Source organism: Melozone crissalis, unplaced genomic scaffold, assembly GCF_028551555.1.
Source record: "Melozone crissalis strain CALT ecotype California unplaced genomic scaffold, PUWL_Pcris_2 ptg000002l_1, whole genome shotgun sequence".
NCBI classification, from domain to species: Eukaryota; Metazoa; Chordata; class Aves; order Passeriformes; family Passerellidae; genus Melozone; species Melozone crissalis.
In genome coordinates, this window is record NW_026535780.1 from 23740340 (window position 1) to 23763456 (window position 23117).

Below are 23117 nucleotides of genomic sequence, written 5' to 3' on the forward strand. Positions count from 1 at the left end.
TCTGGCACTGCCCACAATTGCTCCTTGGCCGAGGCTCCTGCACAGCTGCCCTGGGTTCCCTCCCTGGGGACTCCCCACTGCTGCCTGCTGCAGCACACGTGCCTGGGGTCATATAAAATCCTGTGGGACCCTCCTAACCCTGAGTAGGGCTACTGTCATCACCAGGATATTTAAACAGCAGCAGCTGCTTTTACAACCTATCTCACGTGGTCTCATTTTTACTCTAGAGATCTAAAAGAGCAACCACTTCATGCAGCTGGTAAAAGATCAAGTCTAAGGGCAGCCCTGCCCCCATCACTTCTTGCTAACTCCCAGGTAAGCTTCCTCAATCCTAAGTAGTTTTATCTCAAATACCTCCGTGCAGCCCAGTGCACACTCAAGTCAATCTGTGTTTAGCCCGTGCATATTAAGAGTATTCAACAAAAAATACTCACTCAGATATTCAAAGCTCAATACAGGCCTGACCCAAAGTAATTTTTGACATATATTTTTATTATAGAACAAAACTTCTATACAAGGATTTAAAGAGATAATTATTTTTCAAAAATCAAAACAAAAAATAACTGAGATCAAAAAGACACATAATAGTTCCCTCCTCCCTGAATGAAGTCTCAACAAATAGATTTCTCAAGACATAAGAAAAGAAAAAGTATCTATTTTTTTCCAGGCTTCAGAATCCTCATACAAATATCCTTGTCAGGCCAGATGGAGTAATAGTACAGGGAAGTAGTATAAAAATATTATTGAACATATCTGTTTAATCTACGATATATCCACTCCTATTGTAGCAGCTGTGGTTTTAAATGCTACTATTTACAGATTTGTCCCTAACAGCATTTATAATGATTGCACACCTGGTTTGGGTTTCCTACCAATATCTCATGTAATGACCATACTGCAGCTCACCAGTACTGTGCATTTATTCCATGAGTGATAATATCCTGGTAGTTTGATTTGTGCTAATCACTTTTTCCTTTTTTTTTGTTTTCTAGTGAAGAGTTGTAGATTGCCTACAGCCTTGCTTTGTACCTCATTGATATCAGTTAATCAAATGGCAAATATCATTATAAAACCAACCACATTAGGCAGTGGACATTAGGTAGCAGATCATAGGTCCTTGTCCTCAGAATGCCCTCCTGCAGTTTTACAGGCACGTTGTCACTTTGCAGGTTAGAAATGCTTGCTGTTCATCTCTTAAAGACTTTTAGAGTATCATTTACTAACCACTCTGTTTATTTATAGAGGGCGATGCCAAGTTTCCGTCTGATAGCTTGGAGCTACGGATCACTCAAAAAAATCTTATCTTGTTCCAAAAATAACACAGATAATGTCTTGCATTTGCTGGTTAGTGTTTGCATATGGCATTTATTGCCACATTTTGAGGAAATGCCTTGCAATACTAATGCGAAAATGTGCCTATTGTAAAATTTTATAGGATTTTTCATTGAAAACTCAATAATGCATCTGTTAAGAAATTTTTCTTGCTGCAATTGTTAATTTGGGATTTAAAAATAAGTCTGTCCACTTTTAAGGTAGGCAAGTTTCTATTTTACTGTGTTAGTTTAGGGTAAGCCTTTTTATACTGCTATGAGAAAAGCCTCTCTAACAAAATTGTACCAGTAGGAGCATGTAAGAGCATTTTAAAGGGCTGTGGGCACTCCAGCAATGGGAACATTTTCAGCAGCCTCTGGTGGTTGAAGGACAACATAAATGGCTGAAGGAAAACTAATCTGTCAGATCAGATCTTGTTTAACAACATTCACACTTTGACTAAGCAGAGTTTGGAGCTTCTGCATCTTTAAATACTTAAAGGCAGAAGAGCTCAGGACTAGAGGTCTGAAGTTGCTCCCAGAGTCACAAAGCCACATCCTTCGCTGGGTTGGAACTGTGTGAAGTCACCTTTGTGATATCTCTGGTCACATTTGTGCCTTCTCTCTGCTGCACAAGCCACCCACAGCTATACAATGGTTCCAACTCTTGCTTATTTGGAAAAAGAAAAAAAAACCAACAAAAAACTGAAGAAAAATAGGAACAAACTATTTGTTTCCCTACAACCAGCAAACCAAAACAGTTTGTCTTTTGTGCACAGTTTCTGCTTTCTTCAGATAATGTTGTGAATTACAATGACAGGCATTTTCACACAACTTAACTAGCAATAGAACAATTTACAACCTGCTCTTTTTCACTCAGCATTTCTACTCTAAGCTAAGACAAATGGGGTTAGGTGCCAAAATAAAACAGCAGCAGTTTCTTCTCATGTGCATGTTTTTCCACTGTCACCTGCATGCAAGCCTCCTCTTTTCTCAAGCCCTTCACTGCAGACTGACAGCAGTTAAGCATTCCAGCACGTTCCCATAGCTGAGATCTCTAAAGTACACTCTGTTTTCCAGCACTGTGTGTTTTCCCAAAGCTGATATTTTCCCCTCTACTGGGCATTCGTGAGGACGCATCTCGAGTGCTGTGTCCGGTTCTGGGCCCCTCACTCAGGAAGGGCATGGAGGAGCAGGGAAGGGCAGCGGAGCTGGGGAAGGCTCTGGAGCCCAAGCCCTGAGCGGAGCAGCTGATGGGGCTGGGGGTGCTCGGCCTGGAGCAAAGGAGGCTCGGCCGGGACCTGAGCGCTCTGCAGAGCCCTGAGAGGAGCCTGAGGCCGGGGGAGGTCGTGCTCTTCTCACAGGTAACAAGCAGTAGAATAAGAGGACAAGGCCTCAGACTGTGCCAGGGGAGGTTTAGGTTGGACATCAGGAGGAACTTCTTCACTGGAGGAGTGATTAAACACTGGAATGGATTGTCTATGCCTAGGCAGGTGGTGGAGTCGCCATCCCCGGAGGTGCTTAAAGATAGACTGGATGTGGCACCCAGTGGCAGTCTGGTTTACATGGTGGTATTCAACGTGGTGGATTCGATGATCCTAGAGGTCTTTCCCAGTCTAAATAGTTCCATGACTCTGTGTTTCTGTAATCTGAGGAAAATCTACTGGCCGCAGCAAGAACAAACACACACGCTTTCAAACCCGACCATCCTTCTCTGTCCAAAGGGCAGAATCGTACAAAGCCTCCTTGACACTGGGCCGCCCTGAGCCACATGTAGTTTTACACCAACTCCCTAATCAAGCCCACATTAATCAGAAGTGGCCTGGGGCAGTCGGTACCCTGAGGTGCCTGTGACGATAGCACGGTACGCAGGAGAGCAGCCAGGCCGCCGGGGCGGGGCTCGAACCCGCGGCCCCAGCGCAGCCGGCAGTCACTGCGCAGCCGCGGCACCAGCGCCTCCTCCCGCCCCTCGCGCCCGGCGCTGCGGCGGCGTCAGCTGACCGCGGGTCACGTGACCCACCGGCGGGTGAGCGGGCGGCGGCGCCGGGGATGGAGCAGTGACGGTAACGGCGGGGCCGGGCCCGGGGCGGGCAGGGGCAGGCAAGGGGGGAACGACGGAAAGAAGGACGAGTGTCTGGGCTTCCCCGAGCGGCTGCGGCAGCGCCCCGGCCTGCCCCGGCGCACGGCCTCCCCCGGCTCCGGGCCGCGCAGGGCCTGGCACGAAGGGCTGCGCCGGCCGGGCCCGGCGGTACCGCGGTTCCCGGGGGCTCTGCTGGGCCTCAGGGCCGCCGGGCCGCCGCTCTGCCGGTGCCGGGGCTGTTTGCCTCGGGGAGGCCGAGGGGACAGCGCGGCCCGGGGAGCCCAGGCGGTGCCGGGCTGTGGGAACTGACATCCAGCGCTGAGATGCGGCCCGGCGGCTCCGTGGGGAGCCAGCGCAGCGCCCCCCGCTCCCGGGCCAGCCCCGGGCCGCTCCGCACAAGCGTGGGCGCTCCCCACGGAGCACTGTCCCCCGCTGCCTCGCGGGGCCGCTTCTGCTTAGGGAACGTGGAGGCCGAGCACCAGACGTGATTTCTGAAAACGAGCTTGAAGTGACACTCTAGGGACTCCGTGCTGGGCCGCATCAGTAAACGGAGCTTTCCTGTTGAGCTAAATAGAAGAAATTGTCCCCCGCCCCTTGCCCTGGTTTTTGGGTTTTTTTTTGGAAAAATACAATGCTATAGCTGAGATTCGGTTTTGACACCCCTGTATGTTTTTCTGGGTAAAGCACTGAAAACACTTGTTCATAAGTTTTATTTTAGATTGTAGTGTACTGCATGACAGATTTTTCTTTGGAAATGAAGCAGTGTACATTACAAAAAAGTCCTGGTCATTGAGGTACATTGTGTGAATAGGTTACCCCTTCTTACTGCTTATTCTAGGTTTTATTTTGAACGCTTGGTATTTTCAGCTTTATCCTGTGGTTCTTTTCTTTAATTTGCTTAGCTTTCATTTTAACAATCAGTGTGTATGTATTTTTGTCTGACCAGCATTTTTATCTGTGTTTCAAACCATTCTGTAGCACTTCTCCTTTCTTCACTTCTTGTTTAGTATTCTCCATTGTTCTGGTTTCAAGGCCCCTCATGTAAAAAACATTTAAAACTCTTCTAGCAAGCTTTTTGTTCCCTTGTGTGTGTTTGATAATACCTCCATTTTACCTGAAATGTGAAATTATCTTACTTCCCGTGACTGTTAGAGATGGAACCCAGCTTCAGGAAAACCAACCACACAGACAAAAAATGGTGAGGGAAAAAGGGAAGTCCAGTGACTTAATGATTCCTGGCAGCTACAACTGTTTCTTCTGGAAATTTTATAAATATTCTGTAGAGTATTGATGTTTGTGGAAAGCATGAGAATGTGACGTTCCCTCTGTCTTCCTGAGTAGGATCTTGGATTTCTGTGTTATTGCTTTTCTGTATTTTGCTTGGATGTTTGCAAGTTGCTGCTGCCACCGCTTAGTTTACCCAACAACTTTTTCTAGTCCTAGTCCTGTCAAATCCAGACAAAAACAGTTTAAAGCTTCAATACTTTGAGAGTATGTGTCAGCTGCAGTGGTGTCTCCCTGAGTAGGTGAAGTTTACTGTAGCCTTTCCTGTGCCTTTTATAGGGCCAGAGTTCAGTGGAGTGCAGGAAAATCTCTCTTGTGCCAAGTCTGGCATGCATTAAGGAAGATAATGCATCATAGTAGTCCAAATAAGAGGAAAATTTGTTTTGTTCCAAATCATCAGTAATTAATAGACTCCTGTGGAGACCTGTGATGTGAGATACTGCAGCTGGTGCTAAGCAAAGCAGCCCTGTAGGGTAGTGATAACTGATGTTGTGTGTCTGGTCTTGTAAATATTGTGATTTCTCAGCTACCTGCACCTGCCCTGGCATTGTCTGGCACTGCTGTGCTGGGCCTGGTGGGCAGTGCCAGATGTCACAGAGGGTGTCCTGTCAAGGGCCTCAGGACTGGCTGTCATCATCTCCTGCTGGAAATGAGGTCCTTTAAGTCCAAGGGGATGGATGGCTGCTGTGCCAGGCTGTGCTTCATGATAGTGATTTAATGGCTGGTGAACTTCAGTTTTAGGCTTCCTGAGGAGCTGAGCAAAGAATCAGCAATCAGGCCCGTGTCTTACCTGGAATTGCAACACCCTTGAATGAATACACAGGGGAAGGAACTCTGTGTGTTGTTTTGGGCAAAGTTTGCTATCACATACTGGTTCTAGTAAATACAACATTTGATTCGTTCTCCCTCAAAAAAATTGAGTGCTGTACTCTGTGCTCATGAAAACAGGTTAGTCTCTGCTCATCCAAAGCTGCTATAGAAGACATTGCAGATGTCAAAATTTAGATTCTGTCAAGGTACACTTTGATTTTGTTCTTCATTCTCTGATTAAAAACATCCAGTAACTCTCAACCAGCTGTTTCTGCTTCTTAGTGACAAAAGAACATAAATACTCTCAACTTCCTGAGCTTGTCTGCAAAATAAACCAACATCATTTGTATTTAGTGCCAACACTTTCTTCACTAATTCCAGTATGTGTAATCTTATTGATGGTTTGCAGTTGTAACAGAGATACCAAGACTAGAAAGTGTTCTCCTTTTTATTGAAATTTTTAGCTGCCAGGAAAAGCTACTTGAAAGAATAAACTAGAGTTTATTGCATTTAAATAATTTTAGGTATTGATTTACTTTAAAACACTGTCCTAATCTGAAAAGTGATTGGAAAAGAGATATCAGAGTTGAAATTTGTTCGGTTTTTCTTATTTTTTCTGATGTTTTCAGAAAAAGTTGTCTGTTTTACAGACACTGGAATGTCAGAATTCAGGACATCCCTCTAGGTGTCCAGAGTTGCTGGGACCCCTGCCAGGGGGCTCAGAGACCCTGGCACACAGCCCAGAACACCTGTGGGTTTGATTATGACTCATGGAGCAAATTGCCAGCTTTGTATGAAGACCTGAAAGCCACAGAAGTTTAAGTAGTGTAATAATAAAATTATCACTAGGTGAAAAAGTATATTTTGGGGTTTTTAGAATAGGGGTTTTGGGGACAAGATGGAGGGCCTTGGGTGTATCCAGCCTTTCTTCTTCTTCTTCTCTACCTGCATCTTCTGCTGTGGTGTTGGCACTTAGAGATTGGTTTAGAGTAGAAGCTCACTGTCTAACATAGGTGATGGGTATTGGAAAACAGTTGTAAACATTGTATACAGGGATAACACCTCCCTGGGGGCAGGCAGAGTGCCTGGGATTGTCCTGCTGGCTGGACCTCGGCAGGGCAGGAGAAGGAATTTTATAGATAAGAAACAATAAATAACTCTGAGACCGAGAACTGAAGAGCTCCGACTCGTTCTGAACGTGCGGGCTCAAACAGAGACTTTTCACAGAGACTTTGTGTCTTGGGGCTGCAATAAACTGCAACCTCCTGAGACTGGAAAAGGTGTGAAAATATAACATGGGTCCTGTTTTATCTGATTTCTTTTCAGTTAGCTTGTTTGCTTGTTATCTTTCTGTGAAATTGCAGTTGCTAATGAAAGGTGCTAATGCTGCAAACTCAGCCCACTTTAACATACAGGATGGGCAGTTTAAAAAGATTTTCCAACTGTGTAAATGTGATTTGGAAGATAGGAAAAAATGAATTTGAAACCACATGATACTTCTGGTAAAATCTCTTATGGTGGCTGTAACAGCACTTTAGCAATGTGGAATGAGATGTTTTTCTTCAGGCAAAGCTTTGACTGCTGTATTAATGGCAGATATTTTTTCTTCTTTCTCTTGCTTCCCTTCTGCTAGCATCTTGCCTTTATCCTCTGAATCAACAGCCATCAAGATAAAGGCACAAAAATGACGGAGTTTTGGCTGATTTCTGCTCCTGGAGAAAAGACCTGTCAGCAGACATGGGAGAAGCTACACGCAGCAACTACAAAACACAACAACCTTTCCACTAACTCAAAGTTCAATATTCCGGACTTGAAGGTATGGAAACCCTGTGTCATGTCCTAAGAAGTGTGTTTGTTTTGCACCATCTTTGTTTCTCTAGATTAAAACCTGCAGTTGATTTAGAGAGAGCAGCTGACTTCTCTTGATGTGTATGTGTGGATCTAAGAAATAGTTCAGACAACGGTAATCTTTTTTTTCTGAACTTCTAAGTTAGTTGTTCACACTGTAAGTTTTCAAGATTCAGCAACCTGTGTTCTTTCAGCAAATAAAGCAGTTTTTTCTGAGGATGGTAGTCTTGATCTCATGATGGTAGCAGTTACTTGGAGAAGAAAAATAAGAACTTGTGATCTGATTATTGAGAGTTTCCTTTGACGGTTTTGTTTTGCCTTTTTAAAAAATTGTTTTAAGTTTTTTCCCTTCTGAATTGTCTGCTCCTTTTCTCTGTCTGAGATACAGTGAAAGGTTCAAATTAAAATACAGGAGTTGATCAAAGAGCTGCTCTGCCTTTTCTCTGTCCAGAAGTAGCATTCTTCTATTAGAGCAGTGGTTTATCTCTGACTGAGCATTCCAGTGTGACCTGCCAATGTGTTGTGGAAAATGGAAAAAAAACTGTTTGAACTATTCTGTGAGAAGCAAATAGTAACAAAATCTGAAGGTAGTTATTCTTGATTTAATACAGTCATCAGGATACGGAAAAATTATGAGCCAATGTATTCATTTAGAAAAGCTCTTTCCTGATGCCTGGATGTTTCTTGAACAAGAATTGGAGCTCAGTGAAAGCCCTTCAAGGCTTACAAAATTGAGGAGAAAAATGCCATCAGTCTTGGTCTGTTGAGTGCATCAAGTTCAGGTAACATCATGCCTTTTTCCTGTCTCTGCTAAGGAATGAGCCCAGGGCACAGAGTGCTTCAGTGTGCCTTTGAACATCTTCAAACTGCCATAACTTGTGTTCACATTTGGACTGTCCTCAGTTAGAATAGGGACTAGAACAAATGTCTGTCTCCTCCCAGGATATCCTTGGACATGAATCAGGATGGCTTTCAAACTGTAGGGTGCCTGCAGCATTTAGAGGAGTTACTGCTGAAAACTGTTGGGGCCTATCAGGGTTAGAAGCAATTTCTTTTGCTTCTACTGTGCTTCCTAAAAGGAGCAGAAGCTGAATATACTTTATATACAGTGGGAAATAGTCTGGCTTCTGTGGACCTGGTGAGACTGCTAAAGCAGTGAGATCCTTTAGTTAAAACTCATTTAAACAGTGGTTTAGTCTCCACTGAACAGCAGTCTTATTGCTTAAGGACTTGCTTGTCCTGAGGCTTTTAAGTGACTAGTTAAAATGAGCTTCCTTATTCTGCTTGTGGCCCACAAGAAGGTGAGGCATGGAAAGTCATTTGTGTGATATTTTTTAAGTAATTCTGCTCCTTTCTGCTTCAGAACTAAACAGAAAAGGACTAATATGAATTTGAGTGGTCAGATATACAGAAAGTAGATGCTAGGTTACAAATATGTTAAATGTTAATAGCCCTGTAATATTTCAGGGTGAGAAATGTGTACTCTAGATACATGAGATTAGGGAAGAAGGTATTTTTCTGGAGGGGAAGGGAAGAAAGAGTGAAATCTTGTAGACAAGCTAGATATTTTATTACCCAAGATGCAAAAAGTCCAGACTCTTGTTGGTCTCACTGCTGCAGTACTCTGGTATTGTCAAAGTTTTTGATGTCCAGGTTGCCTCCAGTGCTGAGATTCCTGAGCAGTGAAATTTCACATTTGATCTAAAGTAGTGAATTAAGTGCTCAAGCAACTGCTTTGTGAAAAATGCAGCCAATTTACAGCATAGACATTGTTTTAACATGTTTTGGATGGCTGGATTGCAGAACTGAAACTGAGCACCAAACTAGAGAGTTAGATCTGATCCTGTGGTGCTTTGAGGCAGGGGTGATATCTAACAAGTGAAACAGTGTGGCTTTGGTAAATCAAGGTGTCTCAAATATTAGAGTCCAGCATTTTATGGAGTTCTGGAGAGATACTTGTTGGGAGATGTAGCTTTTACTGTTAGCTACTTTTCTCTTTCTATGTTTATATACATCTGCTAATGCATTTTGATCTTTGCTTCTAGGTTGGCACACTGGATGTTTTGGTTGGTTTGTCTGATGAGCTGGCTAAACTGGATGCATTTGTGGAGAGGTAACAGTTCATTTTTACTAGGATGCAGAGTATTAGAATGATGTGATGGTTTGCTGAGTTCTAATAATACACAAGTTATTTTCAGCATTTTTTGTATCACAGTGATCCTCTGCAGGCAGTCAGCAAGCTCAGATTTAAGAAAGCTAAGATGTTGGTTTTCAAGAACAGTATCTGTTCTTGAAAAAATGAAAAATAATCTGAACTTCTTATGGAATAGTAGAACATTATGCATTCTCACTTCAGTAGTGCTGGGTGGTGCTAGGTCCTGGAGAATTGTTAAAAATTGAGCCTGACAGGTGCAGGGAGTGGTGAGGAAGTGAAGTAAAAGCTTGTAATTCTAGCAGGATTACTGTTTACACACTTTGAGAAAGTAACCATGTAATTTCCTAATCCATAGAAATACTTAAAAGTATTAATATTAAAATGCAAAACCTATTCATTTTGAAGAAACTAATGACTTTTTGAAAGTGATTTTAAGCAAAAGTAGCAAAATTTCACATAACCAGAACTCATGGAGCCATCTTCTGCTTCAAGGAGAGCAATCTTATATAGACATTTTTAATTGGAAAAGGAAACTATTTGGCCTGGCACATGTGAATAATATTATACATGGCTTTTAAGTTAGGAAGGCAGGTCTTGAGTGTCAGATTGCATTGTCAGGGTTATCCTGTGTTTAGTTTGTATTACTGTTGACTTCTACCTCTCTACCTGTTTCTAGAAAGGGGTTAGAATTTTGGAAGTACAACAGACTTTAAAAAAAATTGCAATATAGTGACTTTACACTTGAAGTCAACACCAATGTGAGAGAGCTAGCTCACCTTGTTGAGATCTGGTGAGTAGCAGCAGTAGAGATTTTAAATAAAGTTGTGGAATACTGAGAAATCGGTCTCCTTCAGCTATTGAGCCCAGCTTGTGCTCTCAGAAAGTTTGGATGTAGAGGAGTCATCATCCTTGTTTGATCCAGTCACTTTTGATCCAGTCTCAGGCAATTTAAAATGAGTTTTATGAATGGTATTTCTCAAATGACAGGTATTTCTCAAAGGGCTTTATTGCTTTTTTTTAAATATATTTTTGTCTTTTTCTTCCAATTTTCAGTGTTGTAAAGAAGGTGGCCCAATATATGGCTGATGTTCTAGAAGACAGTAAAGATAAAGTTCAGGAGAATCTTCTGGCCAATGGAGGTAAAGTGTTAACCATGATATCCTAATGTATTCTAAAACTGTAGAAGGGAAGGCAATGATCCTGAAACTTACTGAGGTACCAGGAGGCCAAGTGCAGGGGGCTGCTCGTGGGTCAGGGAGCCCTCAGTGTCAATACAGGTGGGGCATGGATGGATCAAGAGCAGCCCTGCTGAGAAGGACTTGGGGTGCCAGTGTGCATTTTATTTCAGTAAAGAGCTGCACTTTTCTCTGAACCAATGTTTTATTTTCAGAGCCATTTAATAGAATTATCACAGCTTGTATTGATGGAAGAGAGGCTAGTATGAGTGGATGAGGGCTTGGACTAGTGTCTTTTGTAGATAGATGTACAAACCTGTCACTTCAGGGGAGCCACATGGTCACTGCTGCCTTTTTTGCCATCATAACCTTCCCTTCTCCCACCCATTTTTCACACAGAGCAAAAAGTAGTTGCTTTTGTCTGTAGTTTTCCAACCATCCTTGACTTGGTGATAAATGTCATTTACAGTCTACAGAGGTGGTGAAACCAATATCTGAAGGCAGAGGTCATGGATAATTTACAGCTTGTTTATTTTCAAATTTCTTAAGCAACAGGGTACACACATGGGAAGGTCCAGTCTGTTACAGTTCTCTTCTGTTAGAGCAGTTCTACATAGAATATAATACTTTTTATTGTCATTTTATTGTCAATCTTAACAAAGTTCTTTAAAATTTTAGTTGACTTGGTCACCTATATAACAAGGTTCCAGTGGGATATGGCCAAATACCCAATCAAGCAATCCTTGAAGAATATTTCAGAAATTATTGCAAAGGTAAGGTATCTTGTTTTATAAAACTTCCCTATTTGAACTTGGGATATTTATGCACAAAACTTGCTCTCAAAGCAATTTGTCTGTTTTAGTCAGCAAACAATAGTAGTGAATTTTGTAGCAGCTAGTAACCAAAGAAATACATGGGATGTGCCTAGGATTTGGAGAGTGCCCTCTGAAGGCTATCATGCAATCTTTGCTGATTTTTGTTTCCTAGGATCACTGAGCTAACAAATAAATAGCCAGGAAATGATATTTGCATTTCAGTTTTGCTGTGTTAGCATATTGTTTGTCTGATGTTCTCAAACCCTGTGGGCTGTTAAGCAGTGAACCAGGGAACTTATTTACATTCTGAAAGCTGTGGCACTCAGTTGTGAGGGGAGAAATAAGCCTTCATTGTTAGATGTAAAGAAAGCTCATTGAGAGTTTTCATGTGTTTTCCTCATCTTTACTTAGGCAAAGTGTTTCATACATTGAGGGCTTTATTTTTTTATTTGCTTGTGAGCCTCTACAGGGTCCTCAGGAGTGACTGGCTTAGACAGTGAGAGAGTTCTCTGTAGACAATCCTTGCTTTAAGATCTTCCCAGCCTCTTCAGGTTGTTTTTTCCCCTTCCCTGCTTTCTGTAATCTACAGACTGGCTCTTGGAACTGCCTGTGTTGCTAACTGGAAGTACATAACTTGCAAAAAGGAAGGGGCTGTTCTGGGTACTATAGAGACAGTCTTTGGTGGTGGATGTGTAGGGACTATAGTGGGGTTGGGATGGTGGTAAGTGCTGGCAGACTTGTGCTTTGCTATTACTGCAGATTCCTGAAACTGTTACATTAATTTTTTTGCAGAGATTACAAAATTTTAATATATGCTACAAAGCTAACTGAAAATGCAATTAGTACTTTGATTTTTGAGATTTTCTTTGGGACTATCATTGTATCTTGAATTTATTTCACAAATTACATTTAGTAAGTATTCTTGGAAAACACCTGCAGTGTGGCCTTTTGTTAGAGGATGACTGACTGGCTGTCTTATGGCTCTGAAGATTTGCACATTAAGAATATCTTACAGATATAAAATTAAAATAGTAACATCTGACACTAGCACATATTTACTTCTTCAGAAGAAGGTACCAAAATGAAGCACTGAACTTTTTACAGCAGTTATAGTACAGCACTTGTTTTTGCAGAAATTAAATTTGTTGAAAAAGAAACCTAGGACATGAAGAGATATGCCCCTTCTTTAAAAATTATCAAATATTCAGTGCATGTTATTCTGTGTCCCAGAGTCTGCTAGATAAATAATCTGCTTCAACAAAGCTCTAGAACCTGAACTTCAATTGTCTTACATTCTTCATCTACTTTAGGGACCTCATTGACCTGTTGTGTTGGATAGTAAATGTAGACAAACAGGTCTGCTGGAGTTCAGCTTGAGTCATCCTGTTGGGGGTTTCCATTTTGCTTCATGTTTAGCTGTGCTTGTATTCCATAGGAACAGCTTTAGGACATAAATGTGTAATAAATCTGATTTCAAATAGTTTATAAAATATAAACTGTGAGCCATAGATGTATGTCCATAAAGTAGAGAAGAGAAGGAAGGTGACTGAAGATGCCTTATGTTCCTACAGAAATGACCCCAAGGAGATCATATCACAGGACTTGAAACAGTTTTGTCCCAAGGCAGAAAGAGTCCTGACAGAGATAAAGTCTTCATGTAATCACATGCCAAAGTGAAGATATAGGAAAATTGATAGAGCTACATTAATTAAAATCTGTGAAGCCTCTTGACAGGTTGATGTTAAATAATTTGAAAAGTTTGTCAAATAATGAATTACTACATTTCCTGTGTGGTTTTATGTCATCCTCACTCACTCAGGCAGCACATTCTGATGTCTGTCAAAATGAGTAATGGCAACTGCGGTGGGGATTTGTCAGTTGAGAAGAAATTACAGCAGTGTCAGAAACATTTAAAATAAAATTATATCTCCTGAAACTATTCATCAGTTTTTTCAGCTTTCAATTTGCAGAAGTTTTGTGGACCCCAGCATCAATACAGAAGACTTTTGAGATGGCATCTGTGCTGAGAGCTTCACTTAATCGAGTTATTCTTTGGATTTGAAATTAGTGATCAGACTTATGCAAGGAGACAGCCTCAATATTTTTAGTGCCCATGTCCAACCTTTTCAGCAGCCCAGGCATGCATCCAAGTGCAACAGCTCAGCTGTATGGCTGCAAGACACTGGCTAATGACTACCAAAGTGGTTTAAATATCTGGGATTGCTCTGTGTAGAGATAGGCTCACTGTGTTAGACTGGCACTTTCCTTAGCAATACTGTGAGTCTGCCTCCTTTTGCCATGACCTTTGTGAGTTATTCACCAATTCTACTCGCAGAAGGAAGTTTGTATTGTTGCCTCATTTGGTAATTTTACAAAAATTTATTTTCAAGAGCTCTGTTGTGGCATTGAGGTTTGTGGTTCTGTATTCCCTAACATTCAGTAGGAAGCAAAACTGGTTGTTTTTGACAATAAACTTCAGTCAGTGCAGCAGTAACAGGTTTTTATCTAAGCAGTCATTTTTTAAAAGACTACTGACTCTACAAATGAGAGCAATTAAGAGTATTGTCAGGTAGGAAATGCTGAATGGAACTGGTTTGTAAAGGCAATGATGGTATCAAAGGTTTTTGGGTTTTGTCATTAATAATGCATAGTTATACTGTTGTTGAAAGTTTTGATCCTTGGAAGAGGCAAAGGGTTGTCAGTCTGGGGAAGAGCTAAAATGCGCAAAGGTACTAGCTTAATATTTTCTGATTATTTTCCTCTTATGTTGTCCTCCAGATGTAAAAAAAAAGGTGCTGGTGTTACTTCTTGTAGTATTAATAAGTTTTCATGAAGGTATATGCCTTGTGTGACATCTGCTGAAATATTCTGCATGTTGCTTTGCTAAAGGTTGTATCAGTCAGAGGATTTAAATAGCTTTAAGTACTCATCTGTTTAATTTTGTCATTTTCAGAGTATTTTGTCTAAAGGATTTCTGTATCTGTAAAAGTGCAAACTGTTAATGTGTTGCTACATGAAAATAACAGAATGTTCAGGCTTTTGAGGACTTCCTGCTACAGACAAGCCAACTTAGGTGTTACCATAAACAAGGTCACTATTTAATTAAAAGACCTTGCTTTTAAGAGAGATATATTTTGTGGAAACAAAATCATATCTGCATCTCCAAGCTGAAATGTTTTATGCAAACAAAATGTTTTGTCAGTGGTCTAAGTGTATATAAAGGGAGAGTCCCTTGACAGTGTTCAGAAACTTTTCCCTGGGGATTTTTTCATGCTTGTACCTCTTTACTACAGTGAGGAGGCAGTGAAGGAGGCAGTAGGCAGCATTGTAATCCCAGATCAACACTGTGCCATTGCAGTTACCCAACTGTTACTGAGTGTGCTGATTTTAAAACACTTCCTTGTATAAGGTACACACTGATATGAGTATGGTTGGCAGTTTAACATGTATTAATTAAAGTGCTTCATTTGTTTTGTAGTCTTCCACTTGCTGCCAAGTTATCTAGCTGGGAATGAATAATTTTTGGTAATCATGCTAATGAAGCCATCCTTCTCAAATCTATCCTCCAGGATTACTTGAGCAGCAGTGGCAAGCTGAACCTAAGTTCTATTCTAGTTCTTTAGACACAGCTCCTTTTCTTTTCATTTTTAAGGGAGTAAACCAGATTGACAATGATCTAAAAGCAAGAGCCTCGGCATACAATAATCTCAAAGGGAATCTTCAGAATTTGGAAAGAAAGAATGCGTAAGTTGTATTATTTTTTGCTAATGTAGTGCAGGAACGTTATCTCATCATGAAAACTTAAGAAAATGTTAACTCTAAGCTTAATGTATTTTTGAGGTGTTTATCAGTCTTGAAGAGCATCTGTCATAAAAGAACATTTATTAGCAGCTGTCTGGTTGGTGCTAACTTACCTGTGATTGAACAGCAATTAAGAAATCACAAGAGCATGTACAAATAGCATCAATTGCTGGAACTTCTGAGAGGAGCTTGCTGTTAGTGGTAACACTGCTACTTAGATGTCTTGTCTAAATAAGAAAGTCTTTCCTTCACACCACCTTAACTGGTTTTCTTCCCTCAGAATTTACCAGCAGAGACAGTTGGGTACAATAACTGTTGGGTACACAGAGATATTAAATTAAACGAGGACTGTGTGTTGTCTTGTCACGTACGTGTGATGATTATCAGTACTGAGGTACAGTAGTTATTCTGTGCAAATGGGGTTGATTAATGTGCCTGAACCCTGCCATTACAGTGGATGGCACAAGCCTGCTGGCTGATTCAGAGCCATGGGTCATGCCAATGACAGTACATGACAAGGTGTTTTAGGAGTGAGACATCAGTTCTGTGCTAAGCCATGCAGTTTGTCAGCTGAACGCTGTTAAACCTATGTGCATTCTTGGTCTTTAATGAATACAAGGAAATACACTGCTTTAAGTTTTTATTGATGTTCTGCATGTGGGTCTGTACTATGTTAGTTATAACTCTGAGGCTCCATTTGCTAGAATCCACAGTTAATGGTTTTAATGGTTCTTGCCATTTTAAATCACTTTTTAAAAGACAAGTTCTCCCCTTAAGCGTGTGACGTATTTGGAATATGCACAGCAGTGGAGCTGCTGATAAAAACTTCAGTCACTTTGGACAGTGAGATATAAAGTGCATACAAGGACATTTTGTTTGCTCTGCTAATAGCAATTATGTAGGTAAAATGTATTTTTGAGAATGCTGTATTATCAAGCACTGGAAACTGTTATCCAGACAAATTCAGTTCTTAAACATGTAATTGTTCTGGCTTTGTTTCTCTGCAGGGGAAGCTTGCTAACCAGAAGTCTTGCTGATATTGTAAAGAAAGAGGACTTTGTACTTGATTCAGAATATTTGGTCACATTATTAGTGATTGTGCCGAAGTAAGTTTATTCATCCTAAGAGTAGAATACAATAAGAAATATAAATCAAATAATAGATCTCACAACTCTATAATACTGTCAGAATGACATCTCAATTTACTTGGGGCTTTCCTGGATGAGCAAACAGAACTGTTAAGATGCTCAGGAGAGATAAGTGAGCGTCTGTGCCTGTGTTCCTTTGTTCACCAAAACTTCTTATAAAGACTGCTGGGTGCTCATGAATTTCTTGAAGAAACTGGAAATTAGATTTATGTCTCTTATTCAGTGTTTGCTATGAGTAGACATGCTCCAGATAGTGTCCTTATGAAAGTAAGTGCTGAGTAAAAACAGGACTTGTTTTACATTAGAAGGCTTAATCATTAAATTATCTTGGTTAGGACTATGCCAACTTCCATCATTTACTGAGTGAACTCTTTACTGCTTTGCTCTGCACGTTTTTAGATTGCCTGAACACTGTTTTTTGGGTTTTTTTTTTACTTAGCTAAGTCTGTGCCATTGGAACCCTGCTTATGTCCTGTGAAAGGCTTGCTGGGGGAGCAGGCTGTTCTTATTTGAAATATGTGAACAACAGAAACCTCATGTTTTCCCTTGACCAAGGAAAGTGGTGATACAGATGCCCTCAAAACTGTTGTAAAATGAAAAAATGGCCCTTGACTGGAGCTGCAAGCAGAGAGCTCCTAATTTGTGAAAAGCCCACTGGCTCTCTTTACCACAGGAGCTATTAGAGTCTGTCAGATGTTTTTCCTCTGGTGAAGGAAAACCAATTTTGCAGTGGCTTTAGCAGAAAGCAGGTGGTTAGAATATCTCTGCTGTTATTTGTTTTGTTTTTGCTGTTGAGAGGATGGAACCTCTTCACAAGTAACTACAGAATAACAGGGCTTCCAAAATTCCCAGTCCTTCAGGCAAGTGCAGGACTCTAGGGAACCAGTGTATAATTGTGGAAGAAGTATTCCTCTGCTCAAAAGAGCAGAGTTGCATGAGGAGTTTCTGATTAACTTTGACAGTTAATTCCATTTGGTCCCCTGAGATCTCTACTTAATGATGATTTAATTTCATAGTTCTTTGATTTAAAAAATGTTGCACTTGTAAACTGACATGAAGACTGAAAATATGTTACTTTTGCAATCACTATAGTTTATTTATCAATAATTATAAAAACAGCATGAGGAGAACTGAGTGTTTCTTGAGTCTTGCATATTTCTTAAAACCTGCACCTGAGACTGATGATGTGATGATTAAATGTTGTTACCTTTAAAACAAAGCCTTGATCCATTAATCTCAGATTAAAAGTCTAACAATAACCTGTGCATTCTCTAGGTTAAATTACAATGACTGGGTTAAGCAGTATGAAACACTAGCAGAGATGGTTGTACCACGTTCCAGCAAGTAAGTTGTGAAATGCTAAATCTCATATTTGCGTGTGCTGTGTTTCAGGAGTGTTCTTTATCTAGAAAGACTTTGAATTTTAAAGATTGGTCCAAAACTTGTCAATATGTCTAGCTTTATAGCTTCATCTGATCAAATCTGATCAAATAATTGAGGAAAGATTCAAGTGAACTCTAGGGTTAACAAAGTTATCAAATGTAACTTATGTGAGAAAAGTAAGAGGATTGAAGAGTTAATCTATTCTGGTCAGATATATTCAGCCTCTGGCTGGAGTGTGGTGGAGATAAGCAACAAATGCTGGCTGCTAGCCTGTAAGCTTTAGGTCTGTATTCACAGGATTTGAAACAAGTTATATGAGCTCTGAAAGCTTCCAAAGAGTGGAGAACTGGAAGTGTAAATTTGTTGTGTTGAAAGAAAGGTAGCTTGTATCTTTGGGTCCTTGGTATCAGCCTGCTGCTAGGTGCTGTGGTGGGCAAGATTAAACCACTTTAACAACCTTGTAACCACTTTGACTGATAAAGTCCACATGTAGCACAAAGCATCGATTTGTGGTTAATTTTAACTGACAGACTGAGGTTTTGGTCAGGAAAATCTGATGCTACCAGTTCTGTGCCACTTAAAGAATCTGAACTTGCTCTGGATAGCTTCACATTTGGAAGACATGCTAGTGCTTCTTATTTAATTATTGGGAAACCATGGCCTAGGGCTGGCTTAAGAAAAGGCAACTTGTTAAACTGTTGGATAATGCTTGTATTGAAGACAGTATCACATTGAGGAACAGTCTAAATCTGTTAAAGCTTTTTTTTCCTAAGGTAAAGCCTCAAAATAAGCAATATTATTTTTAATTATAAAATAGTAAATCTAGGGGTCATCTTTACAGCCTAAGAAACATTTTGTTTTGCCAACCTGTATATTTTTAATTTGCGTATTTTTCTATTTTATATCCATTTCATTTTTCTTTAAAACACACATTTCTAATAAAACTGTAGTCCAAACGTTCAGTCCAGTACTAAACCAGCTTCAGTTACTTTTTTTGTTAAATAAGTTTTAATTTGAACAAATATCAAATGAAGTGGTTTTGTGTGATGAAGTCTCTGAATGTGAACTGTAGGCTGCCATCATTTATGAAGAGAGCAATTAAGAGCAGTCAGTTACATTCTGTATGAGGTGCTTAATTTGGGAACTAAATCCTGTATAATTATCTACATTTATGTCTTGCCTTGCAGCAATAAAGTACAACATGTGGTACTGTGTGACTGATCTGTGCTGGCTTGAACCTGGTTAATTCTGACACTTGGTTTGTTTTCTTTCTGTGTAGTGTACTCTTTGAGGACCAAGACAGCTACCTTTGTAATGTCACCTTGTTCAGGAAGGCAGTGGATGACTTCAAGCACAAAGCCAGAGAATATAAGTAAGGTTTATTTTGTGTGCATTCTGTCTCTCATGCTTTGAAGGATCTCTAGACAGACACTTTTGATTTTATTGCAGATTTATGGTCCGTGACTTCCAGTACAATGAAGAAGAGATGAAAGCTGATAAAGAAGAAATGAATAGACTGTCAACTGACAAGAAGAAACAGTTTGTAAGTCTTAATAAAGTGGTCATTACAGAAGTGTGAGACATCTAAGACTTGTTATTGCTACATAAAATTTTCATGAAGTTGTGATTCAGAGAAAGCATTGTGGGGATGACATGATATAGGCAGCCTGCCACCCAGCTAATCTACTCTGGGATAATTGAATTTTGTGCAGCACAAGTGCTCCTCACTGCATTGAACCAAGGGCTGGTATTGCAGCTGATAATGTTTGAAGTTTGAAAATGGACAAGTGTTTGAATTGCATAATCAGATATTACTAAAAGAATCTTTAATATAGTTAGATCATGACAACTGAGATGGGGACCTGAAGGGACAATGAGAAGTCTCATTAAATGTCTCTTTACTTTATATCAAAACACTCTTGAGCAATTATGTCCATAGTGAACTCTGTCTTTATCTTGTCTTTTATTGTGGTACAGATATTGAGTAGCTGCTCAAACGTGCATAATGGGCTGAGTCTTTTTCTGATGTTTGAATAGCTTATTTTTTTCCCTCTCTATTCTTTCACAGGGGCCTCTGGTTCGGTGGCTGAAAGTTAATTTCAGTGAAGCTTTCATTGCGTGGATTCATGTGAAAGCATTGCGTGTTTTTGTTGAATCTGTTTTAAGGTAATGAGGCAGATTTGAATAGTGATTTTCTCCCTAGACTTGGTAAGAATTTACATCTAGCTTGGGTTTACCAAATTGAAGCATGTGAATGCTGCTCTTCTGGTAAGGAGGAAGCTAAAAGTAGGGCAGTAAGAATAGCTGGTGGCAATAGCTCTTGTTGCCAGTTGTGAAATATTTGAAGTAGATAATTGTGTATCTTCCCCTTGGATAGTCTTTTCACTATTGCTTTAGGAGTTACAGATACTCTGTACATAGCAGGGAGACATATTTGCTGATTTTTAGGTTACTTTATGAGCTGCTTGTAACAAGAACTAACTGCATCTTATATTAATGGCAAATTTGAATAGTTCAGAATAACAATAGCTTGGCATCATGAAATCCATGCTTTTTCTTTAAGACATGCCTTTTGTAATCTAAATTTTTCAGTTTTAAACCGCTCAATATTCTAATTAGAAATTTTATCTGCTTTTTTTTCTTCATACTATCCACAAGTGTTGTTACTAGTCAAGAACAGATGTAGTTGTTCTGCAAAGGAAAGACCTTTATTTTTTATAGTTGAAGATGTTCCTACTGTGGTCAGTAAAGGGCAAGGTGTTTTTAGCCTTTTTGATCAGTTATCATAAAGGAGAAAAAGAAAACAAATCACATGAACTTGTATTCTTGCTGCTATGGCCTTGTTGTGAAGACAAAACTTGAGTAAAGAATAAAGAAGAAAGCTGAACCTGACTGAAATGTTGGCAGCAGTTTCCACACTCCTAGAAAGGAAGATTAAGTCAAAACTGCATTGTCCGCCAAGTGTGATAAGCAAAGTAAATTAATGGAATGTTCAAAATTTAGTCTGTGTTCAGGTAACATTGAGAATTATGCTAAATACTCAAGGATTTAAAATTATTTTAAAAATATTTAGGCTTCTGTTTTGTTATTTTAAGCTTGAAGTTCTACTTTTTTGTTGTCTTATGAATTATAAACACAGAATGGTTTTGCAAAAATGGAAATTAGCAGAATTTCCTCTTCAGCAATAGGATTCTTTCTCAAAAAAAAAAATTTCTGCTTTGAATTATGAAAGAAAGTTTATTTCAGCATTTCCATGGTTTTCTACTTGACTTCCTCAGGTACGGTTTGCCAGTTAACTTCCAGGCAATGCTGCTTCAGCCTAATAAGAAAACAATGAAGAAACTGAGGGAAGTTCTGTATGACTTGTACAAACACCTTGACAGCAGTGCAGCAGCTATCATTGATGTAAGTACTATTTAACTGCTACTAGTGTGTTTAAACTAAGTCTATTGGCATCATTAAAAAGCTGCCCCTCTCCATATTCTTCATTTTCTCACAGTACAGAGAATTTTGTCTCCATAAAAAAATGCTGCCTCTGTTTTACACTTTTTGCAGGCAGATGGTGTTTAAAGTTGCATCCAATATATTTGAAGAGCTGTCTGGTTTAAAAGTCACATGTAATTTCTTATTACTGCATTCTTTCCTACTGCTGATGGAAAGATACAGACTGCAAGTTAGCACAGTAGTCCTCTGCTGTAGAAGGCTGAATCATTGTCAAAATGGAATCAGCCTTTCCATCTGTAGAGGTCTCATTTTCATGTGTAAAAACTGGTTTGTTGGGAGGCTTATTCTGCTAATTGACTTTGTATTGAAAAGCAATGATGTTCATAGTTAAAGGTTAACTGAAGATACCATGAGTTTAGCTGAATTAAAAAAGATTCTTAACGTTGTATTGAATGTAATGTATTTCCAGGCCTTTTTGTGGAAAGAGTATGTGAGACAATTTAGGTGAAAATTAAAGATGCTGAACTTATATAATGTCCTGGATCATACAGCACCCTATAGCATTCTCATCAGAAACTGGCAGTGTTTAGATGTAGTAGTGATGATGTGTTTACTATAGTAATGGATGTGAATTATTGGTACAGAACTACTTAGACTTCAAAAAAGCACTTTGTATTTAATTTGAAAAATACTGTTAGTCATTTGTCAAGGTTCTAACTTTACCTGTTACTTAAACAGTCACTTGAATGTGAAAATTTAACCTTGAAATCTTACCTGGCCTATTTGCTTCTAAAACATATTAATATTTCAGCTACTTCTTAGTAGGAGTCTGAATTGTAAGAGTATAACTGGTTTCAAAACTTTATTTGCAGGCAACTATGGATATTCCAGGTTTAAACCTCAGCCAACAGGAGTACTACCCATATGTGTACTACAAGATCGATTGTAATTTGCTGGAATTCAAGTAAAAGTTCCCTAACATGACAATCTTCTCAGTGTTGGTGTAAACAAACAGAAGTGAGGTTGAAGTATAATAATACTTTTAACATTCTACTAATCATATGCTTGCTTCTTATGTTAGGTGAATTGAACACACTGTGGTCCATCTCTAGACATTTTCTTTTTAAAGAGCAGTGTAGGTAACCAGCTTTTAATCGACTATGTCTGTAAATGTATATTGAGAGAATTGAAGTATTTATAAACAGAGTGATTTATTTAAGGAAAAGCTTATCCCTCTTTCCTATGGTGGTCTGTGTTAATTCCATTTACTGTTGTTTATAAAAAAAAACTTGTTTACAGAAGACTAGTGTAAATGTTCATGGCCATTTTGTTCATTTGATTTAGTAGATACAACTGTGTTAACGTTGTTGAACTGTGATGTAAAGTATGTAAAATTGGTATGAAATCGTGCTTTCTGAATGGTTTAAAATTACAATTGATGCACTGTAAACACAGGGAAAATAAACATACCTGTGCAAATGTGTCACTTTCTTCTACCACATAAAATTGCAGATACTTGTGTCTAAACTGAAGCAATATGTTAAGTCTTTAATAGTGCTGCATCCTGCACGGCACTGGTACAGAAATAGAATTGGCTTCAGCACAAGTACTTGTAGGAGATGCAGGAACTAATTTTGCTTTGTGCAGAAAGGCTCAAGTATGTTGTTTGGCCACCACACATATGTATGAATGCTTTTCATGTTTATGTCTTTGTGACTAAAGAAAAGATGTGAGACAATTACTGGGAAGATGACAGCAAGCTGGGATAATAACAAGCTGGGCTGAGCTGGGATTTTGATAATTCTTCTTTCTTTTCAGTCAGTTGAAGCTTGAGACAATTTTATAGCTTTGCACACTGGGCTAT

General features: G+C 39.6%; 1 protein-coding gene across 1 annotated transcript; it reads left to right on the plus strand.

Annotated features, from left to right (window-relative positions):
* The first annotated feature begins 3277 nt into the window (after positions 1–3277).
* On the plus strand, positions 3278–22736 carry ATP6V1C1 (ATPase H+ transporting V1 subunit C1). The gene is made up of 13 exons (XM_054295826.1): positions 3278–3373; positions 7118–7300; positions 9378–9445; positions 10541–10626; positions 11341–11435; positions 15130–15221; positions 16286–16384; positions 17702–17770; positions 19089–19181; positions 19259–19352; positions 19878–19975; positions 21088–21214; positions 22126–22736. Exons 2-13 carry the CDS (start codon positions 7169–7171, stop codon positions 22219–22221), a joined length of 1149 nt encoding a protein of 382 aa, XP_054151801.1. The 5' UTR covers positions 3278–3373; positions 7118–7168; the 3' UTR covers positions 22222–22736.
* The last annotated feature ends 381 nt before the right edge of the window (positions 22737–23117 follow it).